Source organism: Taudactylus pleione, unplaced genomic scaffold (genome assembly GCF_031769625.1).
Source record: "Taudactylus pleione unplaced genomic scaffold, aTauple2 ptg000135l, whole genome shotgun sequence".
NCBI lineage: Eukaryota > Metazoa > Chordata > Amphibia > Anura > Myobatrachidae > Taudactylus > Taudactylus pleione.
The window spans coordinates 4,719,493-4,746,037 of NW_028284537.1; the positions used below are offsets into that span (position 1 = coordinate 4,719,493).

At 47.7% G+C, this 26,545-nt stretch overlaps 1 protein-coding gene across 1 annotated transcript in view; it reads right to left on the reverse strand.

The window, feature by feature from the left end:
- Positions 1-26,545, reverse strand: part of SLC25A26 (solute carrier family 25 member 26) — a 173,556-nt gene that overhangs the window by 4,949 nt on the left and 142,062 nt on the right. The window contains exons 7-9 of the mRNA XM_088473382.1: positions 8,633-8,702; positions 3,948-4,012; positions 2,519-2,592 (exon numbers count right to left, since the gene is read on the reverse strand). Of these exons, the coding sequence (XP_088329508.1) occupies positions 2,519-2,592; positions 3,948-4,012; positions 8,633-8,702 (209 nt within the window). The remainder of the gene's footprint in view (positions 1-2,518; positions 2,593-3,947; positions 4,013-8,632; positions 8,703-26,545) is intronic.

A 26,545-nucleotide genomic window follows, 5' to 3' on the forward strand; every position in this document is an offset into this window, starting at 1 on the left:
AAGTGATAAGGTGCCAGCCAATCAGCTCCCAACTGTCATCTCACAGGCTGTGTTTGCAAAATGACAGTTGGGAGCTGATTGGCTGGCACCTTATCACTTTTCACTCTGTCTCCTAACACTGCTTAGTAAATAGACCCCATAGTGACATGCGGCAAAAAAAAAAGACACCTGGCGCGCAGTGAGAGGCTTTCTAACGCAACTGCAGCAAAGATGTATAAGGACACATCTGTACATGGGTGGAGGTGGTACACTTTTAGACTGAGGGACATCTTTCTTGCCCCTGATCTGAATTGCCAAAGTCCAGGAATAATCTAGTATTTGTAATAGGACGCACAAGCTTAAATGGAGCAGTATTTCATGAGAAAAACTAAAGTTTAATTAAAGGGGTAAATTCTGAAATGGCTGCTGGTTGGACTACTGATGTGACTGCCCAGCTCACCTCTCCTGATGATTCCATCTCCCTGAACGCCTACGTGCACTAGTTTGCAGGAGGTGTCTCAAAAGGGAAGCAGTCGGGAAGCGATGGACGGAATCCCGACCGTCGGCTTCCCGACTGTCTAATCCCGGCAAGGGTTAAATGACAGGCTTCGAATTCCCGACACCTGTCATTTTCCCTACGCAGGGAGCCCGACACCCGGCTTACCGATCGAAGGTAAGCCGGGCACGGACAGCCGCGGGGGGAAGGGTTAGGTTTAGGGTTCCAGGGGGGGACTTAGGGGTAGGCACCCCCCCCGGGAGGTTAGGTTTAGGCTAGGGGAAGGGAGGGTTAGGCACCCCCGGGGGACTTAGGTTTAGGCGGCAGGGAAGGGGGGATTAGGGTTAGGCATTTGGGGGGGAGGTTAGGGTTAGGCACCCCTAAGGGAGGGTTAGGGTTATGGGATAGAATGGGTTAGTCAATACTTACCTTTTCGACGATCAAGATTTTCACTGCTGCCGGGATGCCGTTGTCGGGATTTGAACCGCCGGCCATACTGAATCCGTCTCAAAATGCTATTGGCAGTTTGTGCTAGCTCGCTGTGTACGTGTACGAGTGGCTCAGTGTTTATTACCATCATCATATCAAAGAGCACATTTTTTTAAATGGGACTGCTTCAACTTTAGATCGTCTGAATTTGGACATTCTCTCCTGCGACTGTTACCAGCAACACTGCTTTACCTTTCTGTGCTTTGCAGCCATGTATTCATATCATCAGGATAAGAAGTTTAGTTAATCCTGCAATACAACACTGCCCAGCTGGATGTATCTAAATAACAGCTATGTGTTGTATCCAAGGGCAACAGATGGAAACATCTTTACCAGATAATATAAAGGCTCAGTCCTCTATTTTTTTACATAATAAAAAATATATATATTGAGCAATTCCATCTGGTTAAAAAAACGGCAAAAAACAAGTAATCTGCACAGGATCTTGCAGGTGTGTACCGCTATGACGGAGGTCACCTGCCATTCCTGCTTTTGTGAGTATTTAAAAATAAATCAGCTTTGCATAGCTAGAAGTAATGCGTAATTGAGGCTCTGTGCTTGACCTGCGGCTTGAAGCAAAGTTAGGCAAAGTAGTAAAAAAAATAAAAAATAAATAATAGTTAAACCTCATCATTTAACAGTTAAAATACTTTAGCTATAGGGATTTTTTGCGGATGAAAGAGAATGGGAACTGAAGTGAAATTAGATATATTTTTGCCGTTTCGCCATATGGAATTTATAAGGGAAATAGCATAATTGTCAAGCCCGGGTACAGCTGGCTAGACAACTGAAATCACATAATTGCTTCATTTCACTTTGGAAGAAAGCCTATGCATTATCCGTTTGGGAGGTCAGAGGGTAAACCTTGCCTGTGTTCACGCCCGGTGACTTGTAGTGTTACACACAGTTATAATCCTCTCTCGTCTCTCTTTTATGCCTTTTTGTGTTAATATATTTGAATACATCTGTTAAGTATGACTTTAACTGTCAGACTATATATCGCTGACCTAGACCCAAATAACAGCTTGCAGCGAATCAGTATTACTGGGAATTAAATGTTTTGTAACATATATGAACTACAATGTTTTGTTCCAGCCTGTCGCTATAGTATATAAAGTGGCATTATGCCCTTTAACTTGGGACCCACAGAGGCTTCACCAGAGTCTACTGTCTTCCCGTTTAGATGTTCAGCAAGGTGGGGACCTCAGGGCCAGACAACTGATATTTGGGACTGAAACCTATAATGGCAGCCCCCTGTGCCTGACACTCTTAATTAAGAGGCAGATAATCTAATCTGGTTACAAATGGGGTGATTGAAAAACTTTCTAAGTAGATAAGGGGTAAGAAGAGGAGTATGAATATCAAATGAGATTTCAGTGACCAAGGGAAAGAGTTCCAGAGAAAATGTGCAGCTCTAGAGAAGTACTGCAGAAAAGAAAACGCATCTGTTGCCCACATACACATACCCCACAGATGACAAAACGTAGCAAACAATGTAATGAAAAAAGAAAATGTAAATCAAAATGGACATGGACAAGAATAGTTGGTCTGTACCCTGTAACGCCATGTGTTCTCCAAACGTCAGTCAGTGCAAACAACACGTTTCCGTTTGCAGTATTCGATCCAACCTGTAGCAGAAAAGAAAAGGTTTTTTTTCTTTAGACGAATGGCTCACTGTAGATTAGCCTCTCATAATAGCCTCTCGTAATGTACTAAGCATTGCATCCGTGATGCAGTAGATCCCACCTCTCTTCGGTACACACCGAGAACAGCTCTCCCGATAGAGCTGTCCTTTGCGATGCCCTTGGACAAAGAGACTTTCGGGTTTAACACCCAGAAGTCCCTCTGGTGTCTTTCTCCGCAAGCGCAGAAGGCCGCAGGACACTGGGGGTAATGGGAGGGATCCAATCAGATCCCTCTAAGGGTAATCGTCCCAGTAAGAAGCCCATAGGCTTTTATTGGATAACGCCACCACCAGGACGAAGCACCAGAATGCATCGCATTCCGGGGCTTACTACAGAGGTTCTCAAACTCTGTCCTCAGGACCCCACACAGGTCACTTTTTCCAGGTCACCCAGCAGGAGCACAAGTGTATTCATTACTCACTGACACATTTTAAAAGATCCACAGGTGGAGCTAATTATTTCACTTGTGATTCTGTGATACCTGGAAAACATGCACTGTTTGGGGTCCTGAGGACCGAGTTTGAGAACCTGTGGTTTATTAGATATGGAGAATGCACTAAAACACCCATTTCTGGGGTTTTACCACATTTTCAGTTCTAGTACATCCCAGCCATAGAGATAATTTTATAAAGTCCATCGTCGTGACGAAATGCATTGGCCGTGGCTTTTAGAACATTAAACGTAGTGACATCACGGCTGTTAATGATTGGCTGAAATTTAATCAAGAAGTCTTGCCGGAACAGCTAGTCATACTTAGCTGGGAGTTCTGACACCTAGGGGTATATATTTATCAAAGGTCAATTTTGTGTTTTGGGTGATTTTGCATTAGATTTTATAGCAGTAGAGATTTACTAAAGTCAAAACATCGGTACTTTTACATAAACCAACATAGGATCCCCTGATTTACTAATATTCTATTTGAAATTGAACACAAAGTCCCCAAAATAAAATACTTGCTTCATGCTGGCGATTTTAGCATGTGCAGGTGCCAGTTACACAGAAACAGGCACAGATCAGTGAGATCCGTACATGCTTCTGTGCGAAAAGAACCTATTAAGAGTGTAATAAAAGGACACATCTGTAGTTCATGAATACACACCTTGATAAGATGTCAGTCTTAACACTATAGCAGATAATAACCCAGCAACATTTCAAACAATCGGGTGTTCTCAGGACTAACGGCTGTGAAACTCAGCTACGATCAGACAAGAAGTCATTGCCATGTAAACAAGACATACACTGATATATATGGACAGTCGTTATTTAGCATAGTGGCGGAATCACACAGGTTTCTGTACCTTTGCCAGCATTATACGGGTCTTCGCCACATCCAGGGGCGTCGTAACTGCAGCTGCAAATCCACCTGAGCGGTGAGAAAGAATAGACACAACACAAATAAGACCTTGGTGGGGTTAGATCTTACAGTACAGTTCCCACAACCTCTGCCAAGACATCTTGAATTGTGATGTTTATATATAAACTACATCAAACACATGACAGGGGTCATTCAGCTTCTGACTGGGGAAAAAGGCTTTAATGGTAAATTTGTTTTTTAAAGAGGACGGATGGCAAATTGTCTAAATTACCCCCTACCCCATGTACAGATTAAGGAATGCTAACCTTATATATTCTTATTTTCCCTTTGTATGTGACTAATTTATCTATGTATAAAAATACTCTAGCTCTAGGACGTTGAGCTGTGCCCACTTTTTATCAAGGTGCCAGTAAGCACTGAATAGCGCCACAATAGAAATTGGGTAGAGATGCCATTATATACTTCATCTATACAAGGATTTTTAAAGACCGTGGCATGGATAATGGTTCGTCTAAAGGACAGGATAGTGGTGAAATCAATGTGGGGTGGGGGCTGGTAACAAGAGGGATCAGACGTGGCTCCTACTTTGCCTAAAACAATGGTTCTCTAACTCAGTTCTCAGGACCCCACACAGGTCACATTTCCCAGGTCACCCAGCAGGTGCACAGGTATAGTCATTACTCACGGACACATTTTAAAAGATCCACAGGTGGAGTAATTATCTCACTTGTAATTCTGTGAGGAGACATGGAAAACATGCGCTGTTTGGGGTCATGAGGACCAACGAGCTTGAGAACCTGAGACCTAAAGTATTCAAAAGTGATATAATTTGTGGTCCACAACTAGAGCTTGTCTGATTCCAGGGGATACCATGATTTGTAACAGGACTGATGCCACAGAATTGGGTGAAACAAATGCTTAGAGATTTAGGGGTCTATGGGGGTCATTCAGACCCGTTCGCGAGCAAAGGACGCTCGCAAACGGGTCGATGTTGCCCCACTGCGCATGCGCACGACGGAGGGAGCTCCGTCGTGCGCATGCGCGAGACCCGGAGAGCGACGGCCTCTCCGTCGCTCCGGGTCTCGCACCAAAGGGGGCGTGCTGTCGATGTTGATTGACAGCATGCCCCCTTTGGTGGGCGTGCCGGGGGCGTGGCGGCCAGATGGAGGCGTTCCCATGGGAACGCCTACCGTCTGAAGCCGGCCCCACTGACATCAGTAATGATGTCAGTCGGAGTGATTTTGGCTCTGATAGAGCCAAAATCACTCCTGGGTTTGCGGCAGCGAGACCCTACCGCAGGGTCTCGTCGCAAGCCCGATGGTCGCGATGGTCTTTGACCACCGCGACCATCATCATGGACGCTCGCTATAGCTGTGGGTGGTCACCCACAGGTATACGAGCGTCCAGGAGGACGCTCCATTTTCATGGAGGAAGGCCCTGATTCAGAGCGAGCGCTCTGGTCAGAGCGTCCGGCTCTGAATCAGGCTCTATGTACTAAAGCTATGGAGAGAAATAAAGTACCAACCAATCAGTTCCTAACTGTCATTTTTCAAACACAGCCTGTAACATGACAGTTAGGAGCTGATTGGTTGGTACTTTATCGCCATCCTTTTTTTTTTTTTTTTTTATCTCTCTCCAAGGCTTAGTACATAGACCCTTTAGAGAAAATAGAGAGGAATGGGCTAAAGTGTGGTATATTAACTATAAATTTAAGTATAAGTAATACATGTGCATAAAACACAAAGCAAGAATACAAAATGAATGGTGATGCCAACAACGGAGGAAAGAGACCTTGGAGTTAGTGGATACGAAGGTTGCAAGTTCTACAGTGAAGCAGTGTGACACTAGCAAATGTTCATTCTACCCTACTTACGGAGGAAGGAGGAAGGAGAGGCCTTTTATTGGCAATGCTCTGATGCATTCCTGTCTTCTACCCTAGCACCTGTCCAGCTGGCCAGGATCCGCCAAGTAGCGATGGACATCGATGGTTGATGTTTGCTGACCATCAATGTTTTTCTTACGATGTTAGTGTTTTTACCATTAGATGGCAGCACTCCGATGTTTGCTGCCATCGAATGGTAATCCTTCGATGGTGTTCCAATGGAGACTTCTTCTCTTTAAATCCTAAGAGTTGTGCTTCCCCTGGCTGCTGTGTCTCTGCATGTGGAAATCTCCATGGTTCATGATGCTGGGATCGTTGGAGGCTGTGTCTCACTGGGTGGAGATGTATTATCCGCCAAAGCAGCATCAGCGCACCTTATGTACGCTAATACCGCTTCTCCCCCATGTATGTTTGGGGGGCTGGGTGGTAAATGACAGGGGCGCTGTCCCTGCTGCGGGGGCTGCCGGCGGGATCTCACGATACTTACGAAATCCCGTGCATGCTCAATAAAGGCGGCCGGGACTGAGACACAGCGCATCAGCACAGCGTTAGTTCTTCCTGCTTTGCCTCAGTAAGGAGGCATTATTGCCGCTATAATACATCTGCCCCATTGTCTCAAATGTGACCATCAGTCCCTCTCACCCCTCTCTGCTAGCTCTGATTGGGTCTCTGAGACAGTGAGAACCAATCAGTGTGCAGCCCTGGCCCTGCCTGCCTGGCTCAGCTGTTTGTTTATTGCTGCTCCGGCTGCAAACCCCGCCCCCAATCACGCCCTTTGACTATTCATATGAATATTTTAACCACTGAATTCTTTTGATGTGATGGTTAGTTATCGCATCGAAACATTCAATGGTGGAATCACTGCCATCATTTGATGGTATGCTTCCGATGTCCATCCCTACCGCCAAGTGCAGCATCACCTTAAGCGCTTCCGGCATCAATAAAACTTCAGCCCCCTGGATGCTCGATCCGATCTTGGTGCACTTGGAGTCCAGAGTGGGTGTCAGTGAAAAATTGTTATCTCTAAAAACGAAAATGCAACTAGCACGCACCAACAGACTGCGCTGATTCATCTGAAATGCGAAACTTGTATATCAGTGTGCCCCTGAGTCTGTATACGCAGCACAGCTTCCTAGTCGTGTTGCATTGCTGAAAATTGACTAATTTTCATTAAAAAAAAAAAGTTGCAAAAAACACGCCGGGCGCCAGCAAAGTCTCATGGGACCAGGTGCGCCGAGAGGAGCGTTTTAACGTGAATGCAGCAAAGATGTGTAAGGAAACATCTGTATGTTCAAAACGGTGTGCTGACGCATACGCTCCTGCGCTGATTTGTGACATTGTACCGAGTAGGACTACCTCAAATGGTTTACGTCAGAATGCGCTGGATGGGCGTGTTCTATTGTAGGCAAGGCGCAGTGACGGCATGTTCACGGAATTACGTATGCGTGACACTCACTAGCGTTCCCTTCATCATCTGATTGGGGTTGAGGGTTACGTTTTCCTGCCTTGGCACTTTTTAATACTAGCAGGTACAGGGAAGAGGTATGATTTACCGCCGGACCCCTGCCCGGCGGTTGTAATCCCGACACCAGGAGGCCGGAAGAGGAGGAAATCCCGATCGTCGAAGGTAACTTCTTACTAACCTATTTCTAACCCCCTAACCCTAGCCCTCCTTTGGGTTGCCTAACCCTAACCTTCCCCCCCAGTGCCTAAACCTAACCCCCCCTTCCCCGCCGCCTAACCCTAAGTCCCCCGGGGGGTACCTAACCCTAAGTCCCCCCCGGGGGTGCCTAACCCTCCCTCCCCCTATCCTAGCCTAACCCTCCCTCCCCCTATCCTAGCCCTAACCTCCCGGGGGGGTGTCTAACCCTAAGTCCCCCCCCGAGAGCCCTAAACCTATACGCGCGGCTGTCCACAGCGGCGCCCAGCATCACTTCGATCGGGATGCTGGGCGCCGGTCTCCCGGCATCAGTAAAATGACAGGGGTCTAGATTTAGACGCCTGTCATTTAACCCTCGCCGGGATTACGTCCGCCGGCTTCCCGACTGCATACCCAGATACAGTGTGCTCTGAGAACAGCTGTAACCCAAATCACCCAATCGTACTTCAGCTTTGACAAGTCAAGTGTGAAGTTCGACTGATGAAAGCTTGCATCGGATTGGTTGCTTTTCTCCGAAACACATGTCCGCCATGCTATTAGGCAATGCTTGCGGTGTATAATTACTGTGCTCGATGATCTCATGTTTATTTCGTCCACACGGTCCTCACGCTGCCCAGATGTTCTGTCCTCCATTGCTGCTGGAGAGGAGGCTTTGCAGCCTGTAGGCGCTTACAACAAATTTCTTCAGCTCTCATGACACCAGTTAATCTGCGCTGCTGTCAGAGCTGTCACACAGGCTGTGAATCATGCAGGAGTCTGAGAAAGCCCTGAAGAGCCGCTCGGAGCAGACAGCTGCAGCGTCCTCGCTACACACAGGAGTTTACTCTCTGCAGAGCGCAGGGCAGGATGATTGACACCTCTCCTATTTTAACCAAAGCAAATTTGTCAAAAACAAATTAGTTGTCTTTCAACCATGTACACTTTTTTTTTTTTTTTTAGCCCTTCTCTAGAGTGACCTATGTAACACCAGACAACAACTGCAGTGATTGCGCTGTAGACAAACTGTAAGGAATGCTCTGCGGGGTGAAGCGAATACGGTTTTAGGGTTTTTTTTTTTCTCTATCCTCGCCTCTCATGTGTTTTTTTTTTCCCCCTCTTCCTCAGTTTAACATATAATCCCTTGCACCTGCAAAAGCTCCACAGACTGCAGACTGCCAAGAATCCAGCTCACCACTCTGCCTCCATGACCAGAGATCCTGGAATGAAAAACAGAAGAGAAGAATTAAAAAAAAAAAAAAGTTATTGAATGTTTTACATCACATGAAACTGGCTGATTTCAAGGATGGGAACTTATGTAACGGGTCACGGAAGAAAAAATTCCAGGTCATATTCGGGAAACCCGTGACTCTCCAGCTGTTGTTGAACTACAACTTCCAGTATGCTCTCCCAGTAACCAGGACACGGCACTAGTGTATGTTGCAACTTGCGATTTGCACCCTAGGTGTCATGAAATGAACAAAAGAAAAGAAAAAAAGTATATAGGATAATAGTTGTAACCCACTGACAGAGTTATATAGTGGAAGGAGCAGGGTTTGCCAGCAGCACAGAGTATATCAGGAGATGTGTGATGTGTTACTGAGGACAGGGCTGCATGTGACAGGGGCAGTGGCATGATGTGAGGAGGGGAATAAAGGCAGCAGGAGGCCACTGACTGATAGTTATATAGTGGAAGGAGCAGAGTACCCAGCAGCACAGAGTATATCAGGAGATGTGTGATGTGTTACTGAGGACAGGGCTGCATGTGACAGGGGCAGTAGCATGATGTGAGGAGGGGAATAGAGGCAGCAGGAGGCCTCTGAATGATAGTTATATAGCGGAAGGAGCAGAGTACCCAGCAGCACAGAGTATATCAGGAGATGTGTGATGTGTTACTGAGGACAGGGCTGCATGTGACAGGGGCAGTGGCATGATGTGAGGAGGGGAATAGAGGCAGCAGGAGGCCTCTGACTGATAGTTATATAGCGGAAGGAGCAGAGTACCCAGCAGCACAGAGTATATCAGGAGAAGTGTGATGTGTTACTGAGGACAGGGCTGCATGTGACAGGGGCAGTGGCATGATGTGAGGAGGGGAATAGAGGCAGCAGGAAGCTACAGACTGATAGTTATATAGTGGAAGGAGCAGAGTCACCCAGCAGCACAGAGTATATCAGGAGATGAGTGATGTGTTAGTGAGCACAGGGCTGCATGTGACAGGGGCAGTGTCATGATGTGAGGAGGGGAATAAAGGCAGCAGGAAGCTACAGACTAAAGCTGGGTACACACTATACCATATATTGTTCTGACGCGGATCGGAACAATATATTGTACACATCGTATAGTATGTACATCCGATCTGTTGCCAACGACGGTCTTTTATCTCATTGTCCCATCTGCTGTTTTGCACAACGTCACACTGTGCCGTCGTAAACCCTATCGGGCATGGCGCGTGCAATGTATCGCTACATAACGTCACACCATCGCTGGGTCACACATTGTATAGTGTGTACCTAGCTTAAGAGTAACACCGTGTAAGGAGGAAAGGTCCCCCCTATAGCACAAAGTGGTGATGTAGAGCTCCTGTGACATGTATGCAAGAAGAATGTGGTGCCTTTGTATGAAATAAACGTCGTACATCCCCTTTACTCTATCTAACAATGCTCAGCACAAGTGAACACACATGGTAAGCATTGTTCCGTTCTGTGTTTAGAGAGAAAGTAGAACTGTAATAGCAGTATCTCTCCCATCCCCTGGCTGTGGTCACTATAGCACCACCTCCATTATACAAACTGAGCAGGAACTGGCTTTCCTTGAGGGATATAAAATGGATGACAGGAGACAGAGAAGCAATTAGCAATACAATGGGTATTAAGCTGCTGAATACCTACACTGTCTGCAGAAACTCCAAAGCATAAGAATTGGATAAATGTCACTAAAATAAACTTTATTTATATGTTTATTGCTTTTGAAATAGATTTTCTACAAAAATGACTAGGGTTACTCCCCAGCGGTAACTTGGTGAATTGCTATGACATTGCATTTTTTTTAGTGCAGAAACTTCCTGGAACCATCTGCTTTTTTGGAGTGGAAAACACTTTTCCATTTCTCTACAAAAGCAGCCTTTAAAAAAAAAAAAAAAAAAATTTACTTGGTTTCCTCTCTACCTTTCCAAAATTGAAGACTTCCTGAGAACGAGGCCGAGCAGAATCTGTTCTGATCTTTTTTTTTTTTTTCTTTCGACTTCCTCTGAAGCTCCTTCTAAATAAAGCTGGGTACAAATGAGACGATATGTGTACCCAGCGATGCGACGGGCGTCCTCCCCGCCAATGGGCCAACATATCGGGCGGCCGGTACACATTAGACGATCCGGTGTCCGACCACCTGATATGTCGGCCCCTGCCGCATCCAGCTGCATGGGGTATTCAGCCGCATCGTCAGGTTGAGCAGCATGTAGGGACAACCTTACGGCGCAGCTGACGACCAAACGGGAGCGCGCAGCAGCCGACATAGTGGGTACACGCTAGACGATTTTGACGATATGTTGGCCTGGTCCAAAAAAATTGTCTAATGTGTACCCAGCTTAAGTTGTACAACACCTTAGTGCTTTACTTTCCCATCACAGAATAGAAGAATGGAATAAGAGGGGTAAAAGATTTTATTGAGGTAACTGAAAGTGTTAAAGTTACAAATATATAAAAATGTGCCACTTCCGCTAATATATCATATTGCCAGTGTTTTGCCTTGTTACATCTTATTAAACTCTGGCTGATTCCTTTTAATGCTCTGTTTACTAACTGGCACAAAATAACCATCTCACAGATAACTTGGTCTTATATACAAAGAATAAATAGTTATTAATGACATTCAGAAACATACATTTATATTTCAGTACGGGTGTAGTATGTATTACTGCCGGCCGCAAATCCCGACAGCGGAAGCCCGGCAGGGGTGAAGATCCCGATCACTAATAAGGTAAGTATAACTAACCCTATTTCCCCCTTAACCCTCCCCCCCTAGTGTCTAACCTTAACCCCCCCTCTAAGTGCCTAAACCTAACTCCCCCCGTTCCCGCAGCCTAAACCTAAGTCTCTGTGGGGGGTGGAAGGGTTCCCTAACCTCCCCCCTGGATGTGCCTAACCCTAACCCACCCTTCCCCTAGCCTAAACCTAACCCTCCCGTGGGGGGGCGCCTAACCCTAAATCCCCCCGGGAGCCCTGATTCCTAAAACAGCTGTCCCCGCCCGGCTTACCTTCGTTCGGTATGCCGGGCGTCAGGCTCCCGGCATAGGTCTAATGACAGGCGTTGGGTTTTCAACGCCTGTCATTAGTACCTTGCCGGGATTAGACAGTCAGGAAGCCGGCGGTCGGCATTTAGACCGTCGGCTTCATGACTACATCCCTTACAAATAACTGAAGCAAGCAATGCAATTTTTTTTTTTTACATAAATCACAGTGGGAAGCTATAGGAAGAATCTTGTTAATTTGCATTTTTTCTTGGTTTGTGTCTTCAGGCTGCTATAAAATATTGGCTGTTCTGCACAGTGCCATGCAGCTACCACAGTCACATGGCAATGATATAGGGCTTGATTCTGAAGTGGAGGCAAAGCCCGTCACTGCTGCAACTTTGTTCTCGGCGGATCGGAGAAGTTACGCAAATGTTGCTGACGCCGTCATTTGTACAGCTTCTCAGATCTGTCACTTACGTAAAAATACGCAGCATTGGGCAAACATCGGTCTCAACATAAGAGCTCTCAGCAGTCCTATGGTTACACAGAATGTCCATCGCAAGTAAGATGCCACGGCCAAAAACACTAAGTAAGGAGATGCAGGTGCTGGTCGTGACACACCTGCGTTTGAGTCGCCATACCACTGTTACCTCCCCAAATGCTCACTGCCCGTCAATCACTTTAAAAATAACGCCTCACTGTGACCGCCATCACAAGACCATGGTGTCATATGCACCGTGCGTCCCAGGCGCATGCACAGTAGACAAAACACCGGTCAGCTGTGAAAAAAAAAAAAATCAAAACTGCGTCCACCTGTGAATCAGGCCCATAGTGTGCAGAGAAGCTTTGGAACACCCCACTGAGCTTAGTTTTCTGTGAGTGTAATTTGCAGCCATTCTTGTCTAACCTCCAGAGAGATTTTGAAAAGTAAGAGAATCACTGACAGCTGAAGTCGAAAACTTATATACGCTATATAGTGCCCAGTCTTGTCTTTTTCAATAGTTAACACGTATGAATATAATGGATGCTTGGATAATAGCTTCAGTTACTGGTAGGTTCCCAAATAATTGGACAACCTTTTTAGTCACTGGTTTCTAGTAAAGTGTTTGGATCAGTTCACTGCACGTAGTAAACAGGCACTTCAGTACAAAATAAAAAAATGAGAGAACACTAAATAGTTAAATACATTTTGACACCCAGACTAAAGCGGAAAAACTAGTTTTAATCTCTCAGTAAATGCTTTCATCGTCTTGGACCAGAGGCATCAAAACTAGACTGGAATCTCTGGATGACATGGAACCACAGGCCTCAAATTGCTCTTAATAAATAACATTATAATAGTACAATAGATTAGAATATTGTAATAGACCTATAATCCCAGCTATACAATTACATTATTGTAAGGTAGCAGTAATGTCAGTAACAGACTACAAAATTCACCATATATTGCTGTGAAAGAAATCTTAATTTTACAAAGGAATTATGATTATTAATTTACTTTAACTGATTAAATATATTACTAAACTAGCTGAAGTACCCGGCATTGCCCAGGTTTAAAGCTTCAAGTTAATAAGCTTGATTATGCGATGTCGTCCAAATCCATCCAGTGAAAGGCCCAGACCAGGCTCCCTGGGCCAAAGTTCTGCCAGGCGCACTCTATTGTGAGGTCCGACCGGGACCCCAACCACTCCATTATGCATATCAGACCAATAACCTCCCCTCTGTGAAGTTTTCGTCCAAATCCATCCAGGGGAAGGCCCAGAGCAGGCTCTCCGGGTCAAAGTTCTGCCCAGCGTGCACCAACGGTAGGTCCAACCGGGACCTCAACCCCCTATTATGTCTTCTGGGATCCAATGTTACCACTGTGTGAAGTTTTCGTCCAAATCCATCCAGTGGAAGTCTCAGAACAGGTTCCCAGGTCAAAGCTCTGCCCAGTGTACACCAACTGGAGGTCTGACCAGGACCCTAACCACCCTAAAACGTGGCCAGGATCCAACTGGCCGACCAAGACCTAAACCCCCTATTATGTCTTCTGGGATCCAATGATACCACAAGTTTTTGTCCAAATCCATCCAGAAGACGACTCAGAACAGGCTCCCTTGGTCTGGACAGACTTCCCTGGTCAAAGTTCTGCCCAGTGTCCCCAGGTCAAAATTCTGCCCAGCGTCCCCAGGTCAAAGTTCTACCCAGCATACACCAAAGGGAGGTCTGACCGGGACCTCAACCCCCAAGCAAGCAGACCAATTAATTTTACATATAAGATATAAAACAAGAACTCACATGCTGGAAATGACTTTCTACTGAATGTCATAAGGTTACCTAGTCAAAGGTAAAAAATATGAATATTTTTGGAATGTCAGTTTATATAACTCACGCTGCCATTTAGATAGCACTTTGGGGTTTATGCAGAGTGGGTACGACAATAGCTGGTGTGCATACGCGCCCGCCCATTAGATTTCTAACTTTTTGTCATTTCCTCACATCTACAGCAGCTTGGGTTTTGATGGGCAGAACAGGGCGTGGAGGGGATGTTCTGACAGAGGCCAAGCTCAGTAACTACGAACGCATGCAGGCCTGTAAAGAGACTAAAATATGCCTGTTAAAGCCGTATCATTTGCGGGCGGTAGGTGACAATACCAGATGATGATACTGCTCACCGGACTTTGTGCACCGCTTGTAAACACCACACTGGCACCGTATGGTGCTTCCTTTGATGCCCAGACACAGAATATGCGTTTGTGATAGTATTTAAATTATATATTTTTTATTATTTGGGGGGAGGGTTGCGCACCAAAGACGGGTACTTGTTCTGTTGTACATATTATAGAAGTTAAAATTGATGCCAAATAGCAAATGAATTTGTTCCACATAAGGGTAGTGCTATATGGGCTCTGCTTGGGCATAAGCGTCTGTGACATGTTCCCATTATAAAGCAGGAGCTTATATTGCATTTGCAGACGGGTGCACATCCCAACCGTGGCTGGAAAGCTGCATGTGGGTAAATATATGGTATATTTGCGTGCGCCTTTTTTTAGGTACAGCTTTCGCCAATTCTGAACCCTACTCTACCTTCAGGAGCAATTTGTGAGCAATATTGATTAAGTATAAAATCTTATTTCACAGTTTACCATAGCTATGTGCCTTTATCCAAATATATTACCTCATGATCTGCAGGTAGGCAAAATGGATGACCATTACCATCTATACTGAGAAATTAACAATATAAATATTCTGTAATGGACAGATTTATCCCAACACACTTAAGCTGAAATGACACTTGCCAACTTTCAAGTGCTCCCCCATGGGAGGATTTCGGGGAAGAGATTTAGCTGACCTCTCTGGGGGCAGGGGCGGGTTTTCACGTGATTAGGCACCGCCCCATCACAGCAAAAGGCCACGATTTGTGGGTCCGTGGGTAGGGGTCAAAATGACATGATTCACATAATTTAAGCCGTCTCCTTCAAACAAAACCGGGATTCCTGGTAATTATCTCACAACTCTGCTGACTGCCTGTTTTGCGCCATTATTTATGAGAATGCAGCCTCCCGCCAGGATAAGGTCACTGATACCCAATAATTCTCAGGAATACTGGTTCAGCTGACAAAACAGTTTGTCAGGTGGTGACAAGTGTAGTTTACGCATTCCTTCAAAATTTCTCATGGTGCATACACACGGTCAGATCTGTCAGACGAACGATGAACTACTAACGATAAACGATTTTACCAACGATTTCATGAACTACGAACGATTTTTGACAGTATTAAAATGAATGAAAATCGACCAAATCTGACTGCAAACACATCAGATGTCAGATATCGTTATCTGACAAACGGGAACGCGCATCGTTCATCGTTGCGGGGACACGTCAGATTTTCTTTCAGATATGAACGATTTTTAAACTTGTTATTGTACAAATCTGAAGGAAAATCTGACCGTGTGTATGCACCAATAGACTAAAGGTGTCTACACACTATTTCTTGCACAATTTGGAAAATTCCGACGCATTAGAATGACAAATAGTGCTAATCGTGTAGTGTCCCCGAACGATAACGATCTCGATGCGCGGTCCCACGGGTCGTTTGTCGTATCCTCAGATCTTACCTACATGCAGTAAGATCTGGCAATCTTGTCAACGAGATTAAGGTCGTTGGTCAGATTGCACAGTTTCTTGCACGATATCATATTGCCCGCGAGTGCCGAGGAGTTGTCGGGGAGATGAAGGGAAACCGTTGACGACATTGCATGGTTTGCGAGTCGTCTAGTGTGTAGGCACTTTTATTCATTTTCATTCCACCATAATTCTGTGAAAATCAAATAAATAATGAGCTTTGTTAATAGGGTTTCTGCAGCCTGACCACTGTACTTCAAAATTTATTTGTTTGTGTTCTTTCTTTTAAAGAACTACAGACATCACGGAGGCATGAGGCTTCAAGCACTTGGTGCCTCATGCCTCCATCATGTCCGTAGTTCCTAAAATAAGATTTAAAAAAAAAAAAAACTGACATCACTAGCTCCTTGTGTATTCATGTGCTGAATATTGGTTCAGTCCACATATTGGCTGTATCCAGTGAGTGTGGAAGACAGATCACGTTTAATGATACTAAATATAAATGATCCACTTGACAGTGTGCTGGCTGATGTTAAGAAAACATAAAGCATACAGTAATTAGTAATACAGCGTTGGAGGACAGCGCTCCCCGTTCCCATATGTGTGCTGTATTTTGCAGGATGTTCTATAGACCAGTTCTTTGCTTATATTTAAAGACGAGCACAGAGGAAGCCTTTGATAAGCTTTTGGCTTCGGGAAGTCGTTCCCCAAAGACCACTTACAAATGCTTACGCTAACAGCTTGTGTTTCTGGGGAAAATCTCTTTAGAGGAAGAACTAATGGCACTGACAAATTGACTGCGACAGCACAAAACATGGCGTCCTCATTGTGCACCTGACAGAGGACAGCGAGTGACTTTCCGCTGCGTGTGCCATATTTCACTGCAGTTTTCCCACAAGGCCGACATTACAGTTATTACTGTATAAGCGGTAACCTTAAACCGCGCTGTCATAGGATTGGACAGCCGTGCGCGTGGCATGCCACGTATACTGAGCCAATTGGTGCGCTGCTGGCTCTAATACAAGCAAAGACGTGTGGCTCTTCATGTAATGTGCTTGTGTGTAACAGGTTGTTCTGTGAGGACCTACGATATACTCTCTTCTGTGATATGCTATAATCTGGCCCTGTGTTACTAGGTCACACGCTGAAAAGAAACCACTATACTACACTGAGGAGCTCCAATAAAGTGGAATCATTGGGTTCCTGGAGTTGATCTATGAACAGTGGAGAAGTGGCCCATAGCAACCAATTAGCTTCTACCAATCATTTTATAGAATGGACTTGATAAATACTACCTCAAAGCTGATAGGTTGCTGTGGGCAACTTCTCCACTGGTCCAGTTCCCCACTCTTCCTACATCAGCCCCTAGGTCTCAGCACAGGCTTGTGTTACATTCACCGGCTGTCATGTCAATTACAAGTCATAAAAATCACTCATCCTAAATAGGAGTCGCAATTTGTATATCGCCAAAGAAAAATCCCTTCACAATATCCAGCCAGGATGTAGTCAGGATACCAACGGGCGCTATCCCGCCCAACGATTTCCCAACATGGGACTAAAGACAGGCGTTGAAATCCCGACGCCTATCATAAGCCCCACTACAAAATCCCGACACCCGGCATACCGAACAAAGGTAAGCCAGGTGTCTTATTGTGTAGCCGTGGGGGGGAGGGGGGGTTAGGTTTAGGGACACCCGGGGGGACTTAGGGTTAGGCACCCCCCTGGAGGGTTAGGGTAGGGAAAGGGGGGGGGTTATGCATCACTAGGGGAGGTTAGGGATAGGCAACCCCCCGGGAGGGTTAGAGTGCGGGGAGGGGGTGTTAGGTTTGGGCACTAATATGAGATATGGTAAGAACTTACCCTTGTTATCTCTATTTCTACGAAGTCCATAGGGTTCCACAGGATACCTTGGGGTATAGGTGTGACGTCAGTCGCAGGGCACCAAAGAGTTAAGCTTTCAGCCTCCCAGGATGCACTAGGTCCCCCTCCTATAACCCGCCCCCGGGCCAAGGCACCTCAGTTAGTTACCAAGCCATAGGCCGGAGGAGGAGAAGGAAGAGAGAGAACAAAGATCTGGACACATACAAGAATCACATTCTCACCAGAGGGAGACGGAAAACCGGTGACCAGAGCAAAGCCCATCTGCAGCACAGGTGCGACAGGGCGGGAGTCCTGTGGAACCCTATGGACTTCGTAGAAATAGAGATAACAAAGGTAAGTTCTTACCATATCTCATATTTTCTACTTCAGGGTCCATAGGGTATCCACAGGATACCTTGGGGATGTCCCAAAGCAGTATCCTTTAAGGGTGGGGAAGCTCCGGTGCAGAAAGGAGAATCCGCCGCCCGAAGGAAGCATCCTGAGAGGCGAAGGTGTCAAACCTGTAATACCTCACGAAGGTATGGACAGAAGACCACGTAGCAGCCTTGCAAATCTGAACTGCCGAGGCACCACGTCGAGCTGCCCACGAAGGACCCACAGACCTAGTGGAATGAGCCTTCAGAGAAGGAGGGACCGGTAGGCCTTCATGAAGATAAGCTTCAGAAATAGCCATACGGATCCAGGCTGCCAAAGTTTGCTTTGAAGCAGGCCAACCCTTTTTACGGAAGCCATAGAGGACAAACAAAGCGTCCGACTTCCTAAACGAAGAAGTGCGGTCAACATAAGTCCTTAAGGCCCGCACAACATCCAAAGAGGCCTCACCCACGGAAAGACCCGGTGAGTTAAAGGCCGGAACAACTATTTCCTCGTTAACATGAAACTGGGAAACAACTTTGGGAAGAAACTCGGGCCGAGTGCAGAGCACTGCCCTGTTCCCATGAAAAACCAAGAAAGGGGGTCTACAAGAAAGAGCCCCTAACTCAGAAACACGTCTGGCCGAAGCAATGGCCAGAAGGAAAACAGTCTTAGCTGTTAGCCATTTAATATCCACTGAGCCCAGTGGTTCAAACGGCGGTCCTTGGAGAGCCCTCAGGACCACAGCCAAATCCCAAGGCGCCACAGGTGGAACAAAGGGCGGCTGAATACGGAGAACACCTTGCATAAAGGTGCGCACATCCGGGATTGTAGCAATCCTACGGTGAAACCAGACAGATAGGGCCGAAACCTGTACCTTCAAAGAAGCAAGGCGAAGCCCATGATCTAGTCCCGCTTGCAGGAAGGCGAGAATCCGAGACAGACGAAACTCCCTCTCGGTCGACACCACTGGAAGAACGTATGCCACACGCGATGGTATATCCTCGCAGAAGACGGTTTCCGAGCTCGTAACATGGTACGCACCACAGAGCTGGAAAACCCCCGGGACCTCAGCATGGCCGTCTCAACAGCCACGCCGTCAAAGACAGCCGAGTCAGGTCCGGGTGAAGGCAAGGACCCTGAGACAGAAGGTCCGGTCGCAGCGGCAACCGCAGAGGACTGTCCACGGACAGACCCTGAAGGTCTGAGAACCAGTGCCGTCTGGGCCACGCGGGAGCTATCAACAGGAGCGTCCCTCCTTCCTGTTTGAATTTCCGGATTACCCGTGGAAGAAGGGAGACCGGAGGGAACAGGTATGCGAACCGGAACGTCCACTGGACGGACAGAGCATCCACCAGAGACGCCCCTTCGTCTCTTGTGCGAGACCCGTACACCGGCAACTTGTTGTTGTGCCGGGACGCCATGAGGTCGATTTCTGGAAGATCCCACCTGTCCACCAGTAGTTGAAAAACGTCCGGGTGCAGGGACCATTCCCCTGGATGAACGTCCTGGCGACTTAGAAAGTCCGCCTCCCAATTTAGCACTCCCGGGATGAAGACCGCTGATATGGCCGGAAGATTGCGCTCCGCCCAAACCAGGATCCGAGAGACCTCTACGAGAGCCGCCCGACCGCGAGTTCCTCCTTGCCTGTTTATGTAGGCCACGGTGGTAGCGTAGTCCGACTGGACCTGCACCGGGTGACCCTGGAGAAACCGCTGTGCCTGCAGGAGAGCATTGAAGACCGCACGGAGTTCCAAGACATTTATTGGAAGCTCCGCTTCTGTCGGCGTCCACCTGCCCTGGAACAAGTGTGGACCCGAAACTGCTCCCCAGCCCCGAAGACTGGCGTCCGTTATCAACAGGACCCAATTTGGAACCCAGAACGGACGTCCCTTGTTGAGGTGGGTCGTCTTTAACCACCACGCAAGGGACAGGCGAACCTCCGGGGTGAGCACAATCGTCTGGAACTTCAGAGACTGAGGCAGCCCGTTCCACTTGGACAGGATCAGGTGCTGCAGAGGTCTGGAGTGAAACTGGGCGTATTCCACCATGTCGAACACCGACACCATGGAGCCCAGTAACCTCATCGCCGAGTGTAAGGACACCCGGCGGCTGTGCAGACAACTGCGCACCCTTGACTGTAAAGCAGAGATCTTGTCCTCCGTCACGAAGATCCTTTGCTGTCCCGAGTCCAATAAGGCTCCAAGATGCAGAATCCTCCGAGACGGGATTAGAGTGGACTTCTGCCAGTTGATTAGCCAGCCGTGCCGTTGCAGCAGTGCAATGGTCAGGTCCAAGTGGTGTAACAGGAGCTCTGGAGATCCTGCCACCAATAACAGGTCATCCAAGTACGGCAACATGCGGACTCCTTGCAGCCGCAGAGAAGCCGCCATGACCGCCATCACCTTGGTGAAAACACGTGGTGCTGTCGCCAGGCCAAAAGGTAATGCCCGAAACTGGAAGTGGTCGCTGCGGATTGCAAACCGAAGGAACTCTTGATGGCGCAAAAGAATAGGGACATGCAGGTAAGCGTCCTGTATGTCCAATGACACCATGTAGTCCCCAGGTTCCAGCGCCAGAATGATGGACCGTAGGGTCTCCATCCGAAACTTCGGGACCCGCAAAGACTTGTTGAGTGCTTTGAGGTTGAGAATCGGACGATATGACCCATTGGGTTTCTGTACCATAAATAGATTTGAATAGAAACCCTGGCCCCTCTGGGAGAATGGAACAGGCACTATAACTCCAGCCTGGAGCATAGTGTGCAATACCTTCCGCAGCTCCGTAGCCTTGTTCCGGTCTGATGGTAGACCCGTGGTGAAGAATCGAGTCGGGGGTCAGTGCCGGAAGGAGAGGGAGACCACCTCCAGAACCCAAGTGTCTGTCGTAGTGAACGACCAACACCGGGAGAACTGCAGCAGGCGGCCTCCCACCCTGGGATCCCCCAAAGGGAGGCCCGGACCGTCAGGCCGCAGGCTTGTCATCTGGCTTGGGGGCCGGACGTCTGGTACTCCATGCCTGTTTCCGGGGCTTGACCGATTTCTTAGGGCCAGCCTGTCGAGGAAATGACTGTGGTTTGGGCCTGCCCTGGGCCCTAGATGACCGAAAGGACGATGGTCCAGAACCAGAAGGAGCAGCGGCCGACGGGAGACAAGCAGATTTGGCTGCCGCCAGCGTGGTCACAATCTTATCCAGATCCGGACCGAAGAGAACTTCTCCGGTAAACGGCAACGCTTCCAGACCTTTCTTGGAATCTGCGTCCGCCTTCCAGGATCGCAGCCACAAGGTGCGACGAGCAGCTACCGCTGCTGAAGAAATTCTAGACACCAGAGTACTAATGTCTAGAGCCGCCTCGTTGATGTAGGTGGCCGAATCACGGAGATTGCCAATCAACTCCGCCTGTTCGGCCGGACAGTCGGATTCAAAAGAAGCCTCTAATGAATCCGCCCAGCGCTCCATCGCTCTGGCAACCCAGCAAATGGCCATAGCCGGCCGTGCTGCCCCCCTGCAAGGGAATAAGCGGACTTCAGGCAGATTTCTACCTTGCGGTCCGTAGCATCCTTAAGGGAGGACATGGATGGCATCGGCAATGTGGCACTACGGACAAGACGGGTCACGTGAGAATCCACCTGTGGAGGGGATTCCCACTTAGCAAAATAATTATCCGCGAACGGATAAGCCACCGCCAGGCGTCTCTGCGGCTGGTATCTTTTGCCAGGTTGTTTCCACGCCTCCTCTAAATGGTCCACCAACTGACCCGAAAGAGGAAAGACTGTGGCATCGCCCTTCACATCTTTGAAAAAGGCATACTTAGATTTAGCCGCTGGGGGAACTTCGTCCTCAATCACCAAGGCTGTGCGGACCGCCCGAATAAGTCCAGGAATATATACTTTGGACTTAGCATCAGCGTCCTTAGTATGGAGAGGTTCCTGATCGTAAGGATCCAGAATCTCCCCATCATCAGACGTCCCTTCGTCATCCTCATAAGGAGCGGACAGAGACGCCACCGGCCTTTTATGAGGCCGCATCACAGACTCCCCTTGCAACACATCCGACAAGTGCTGTACAGAACTCGTCAGGGAGTTAACCCACGCTGGCTCCTGAGAACCCGGGAGCGGGGAAATAGGGAGACTGTGGGGTACCACCAATTGTCGTGGGAACCCCTGCATGGGTGACGACACCACAGACTGCTGGGACAAACCCATCGGAGTAAACGCGGGCTGCGGAGCTAACTGGCCCACTAAAGCTGTTAACGCCTGAGCAAAACAAGCCCAGGGCGGCTCCTGTACCGGTGCTGTAACCGTAATAGGCCGCGCCATGGACAAACACTGCCGGCAAAGGCCCTCCGCGCTACCCTCCCCCTCCGCTAACGGTACTTTGCACGTGGTACACTGTAGCCGGAGGGGAAAATCACTTTCAGACATGATGGCACCACGTATGTGACCTCTCTCACCAATTAAGTATTAAATAGGCGAGAGACCACCCTGCAGCACCGCACTGCAAGGGCTTTAGCAGAAAGAACAGGGACAGTAATAAAGCTGACAGTTTTGAGAAGATAAAGTTACAGGCAGCAGCGCTAGCACAGTCACATACAATGCAGAGAAATAACAATTCCTGCACTAACAGCGCTGATCACTCAACTACACAGACACAGGGCCTGGTAGGACACAGCGCTGCATACACAGACCTGAGCCACAGCGGAGGAGAGGTATGCGGGGGGACCCAGACCACGATGCTTCCTTCCAGGCTTCCAGCAGCGTTCACCATGCGTTGCAGAGAAGATGGCCGCCGAGGAGCAGAGAGAAGCTGGCCTGGGGGAGGAGCGCTGACACAGGACCAGTCAGCACAGTGCAGAGAGGGCTGTGTGCAGCGGGGGAGGCGCCGGCTGTGAGACAGGGAAGGCGCGCTCCCCTGGCATGCATTTAACCCCTGGGATGCCGCAGCGCTACCGCTCTGCTGCGGTCCGCTGTCCCAGGGGGTAGTGGAAGGCGCAGATTCAGTACCTGGCTCCACGCTGCAGCCAGTCCCCAGGGAGCCCCCTGCCTGGGGACTTAGGACCATGTGACCAGCGGGGACCCACCGCGGGACCCCGCTGCTTACCATTGTCCCCCTTGGATCCGGCCATGGTCCGGAATATCTGGGGTCACCGCTAGCTGTGACCCCAGATGCTCACCAGCATCCCCGGATCGGTACCGGCATTCTGGTACCGGCGGGGGTGTAGGGAAGACAGCATGGACGTCAGGACTGACTGTCCATGCTGTACATCCAGATGTGCAGCCACAGCTGCACTGAAGAAAGCTTCAGGGGCTCTTCTAGCCCCCACTCCGACAGGTGCACCCGACGCCGGCCGGGCACCAAACTAAACTGAGGTGCCTTGGCCCGGGGGCGGGGTATAGGAGGGGGACCTAGTGCATCCTGGGAGGCTGAAAGCTTAACTCTTTGGTGCCCTGCGACTGACGTCACACCTATACCCCAAGGTATCCTGTGGATACCCTATGGACCCTGAAGTAGAATGGGGGGAGATTAGGGTTAGACACTAGGGGGGGAGGTTAGGGTTAGGCACTAGGGGGGGAGGCTAGGGTTAGGCACTAATGGGGGGAGGTTAGGGTTAGGCACTAATGGGGGGAGGTTAGGGTTAGGCACTAATGGGGGGAGGTTAGGGTTAGGCACTAATGGGGGGAGGTTAGGGTTAGGCACTAATGGGGGGAGGTTAGGGTTAGGCACTAATGAGGGGAGGTTAGGGTTAGGCACTAATGGGGGGAGGTTAGGCACTAATGGGGGGAGGTTAGGGTTAGGCACTAATGGGGGGAGGATAGGATTAGGCACTAATGGGGGAAGGATAGGGTTAGGCATTAATGGGGGGAGGTTAGGGTTAGGCACTAATGGGGGGAGGTTAGGGTTAGGCACCACTAAGGGAGGGTTAGGGTAGGGTTAGAGTAATTACCTGCCGCTGTCGGTATTTGATCCGCCGGCATCACATACTGATTCCATCCAGCCAAATAAGAACGCTTGCAGCTAACATCCTACAAAGGATTGGTCTGCAAGAGATTTTTGGCCAAACCAAAGGAGAGAGAGACTGACCGCACTTATATACTGTAATGTTCATTTCTCAGACTACTTTCTCCAATTATATTCTGCAAGGATTTAGTAACGGCAATGTTCCTGCTACGGGTCACTCCAGCCCATCTTTTTCCTGCAAGTGCTGCTGCATTTTGAAGAAATAACGATCCAACACTATGCTGCCTGTTGTTGGTGAAGCATCCCAAGAAATACTGTATGTTGACTATACTAATATAAAGAAGCGAATACCAGGACACCAACTAATCTACATTAAAGGCTGATTAAACTAACAGTCTAGTTAGAGAAATTACAGGATGCAATTGACATAGTCATCTCACATTTACTTCAGTACAAAGTGGACACTGTAAATCAGAATTACAGGGATAACTGTGTATAGAAATAGCCAACGGCCTACACTGGATGATCCCTCCCGAATGAAGCTCACTGGCACGAGTAGAAACCTTGCACTCTTCATCAAACTCAGGAACATTGCCCTAAGGAATCTGCAGCCGCCTCTGGGGATTCCCCCAAACCTCAATGTTAGCCTCATAACGGACTTTAAATCTCAGTGACTGTACTCGCATGGGAAGGGTCATTCTTCCAAAGGGCTTATGCTTCTTTATCATTTCAACCCTTTTTCGTTTCATATTGATTTAAATGCATCTCAGAGACAGGTGACTATAATTATTATTTGAAACAAATATTAATATCAGAATCTGTATTATTTATACATAAAAATACATTGAGCCTCGTACAAGTAAAGCATCTATAAAAAAAAAGTAATGTGCTCCTCAGCTGGAGAGATACATATCTAGTTATATGGAAAAAAGGGGTGGAAAGGGCATGTGCCAAATATTGTGATAAATTATGAATAATTGTTACCAACGCGTTTCGTCCTGTTGGACTTCCTCATCACCCCTGAGGAAGTCCAACAGGGCGAAACGCGTTGGACATACCAGCCTCTCTTAAAAGGACATTGTGACTACCTTGCAGATAAGCACTTTATTTTTACTATGTATATTAACTTGTTTATATGTTCCTGTATCCCCTTTCCCTTGATACTTTGTAATAGAGTCCCCTGTTTTGAGAAAATACCACTACTGATGATGGGTCTTTTATTGGTCTAAAGCCTGTCAATGACATATGTGGAAGCATCTGGGGTAACAAGGGAATCTGGAGGAGTGACAAAGAACATATATCTACATGCTTATCATACAAGAGTCTTTATGGTACGCACATCTATATACATTAGCCTATTTGCAAAAAGGAAATACTACACTAAATTTTCTTTCTCCTATCTGGCTCTGGCTTGAGCCCTCTTCAATGTCTCTCAGGTACTGGAATCCCGGGTCCATTTCATCATCTGCATCTCCCAGACAAGAGTTTCAGATAATCCTTAAAGATTTTTTATTTGTTACGAACACGGGCACAATTAGTCATAATTTATCACACTATTTGGCGCCTGCCCTTTCCACCCCTTTTTTCCAGATCACATTCATCCGATTGCCATACGGTTATACGGAAAGGACTGCTGCCTCCTTATATTTGAAGGATTCAAGTGTTGATTGGATATAAACTCCATTTTAAAGACACCTGCAGTGAAATTAACATTCAGGGTAACCACACTGTGTGCGATTTCGGAACCACAACTTCCATATCTAGTTATATGTTAGGGTTAAGCTCTAAATTATCAATGCCTGACAAACCATTAGGCAAATCAGGCTGCAGCCTAGGGCACCAGATTTTTTTTGTGTGTGGGGGGAGTGGGGGGGAAGAGCGGCACCACACAATTGGTAGCAGGAGAATACTATTCCGACCTGATCCATTCCATGTTGGTGGCGGCTACTCAGTTCAATTAAAGAACCCTGCCAATGAAAGGGGGCATTGAGGGACGTTCTGAAAGTGATTGCCAGATGGCTGTGCCAATGTGCCCATGTAACTTACTGCTATAGTATAACCTTTACTTCATTCACATTGTGCTACAGCCCCAGCCGGGAAGCCTCAATAGCTGCATGTGATTGTGTTTAGAGTCTTCTTCGCAGTCCCCAGAAGCCAGAGCCTCCTTTACACTCCACTAACATCATTAGATCATTAACGCCAATATCACCAGGTCAGTTGTATAACTTTCATCACCTGTCCATATGCAGTATGAATGGCGATTTCCTGAGCACGTATAAGCACTGTGCTGTGTTCAGCAGGATTACCGCGGGCACCAGAAGTGTACTAGCCTAGGGCACCCGGAACCCTTACTTAGGCCCTGTAAATAAACGTGCTTGACGTCTGTTTATATACACATTTTGTATCCTTTGACCATAATCTCACTATAGTACAGGAGTGTGTTCCACTCATGCCTGGATGACATGCACCCAGCTGTCATTTACTAATAGTGTTGTTATGCTTGTGTCTCTTCTTTAATCATTTCAGGTTGGAATAGG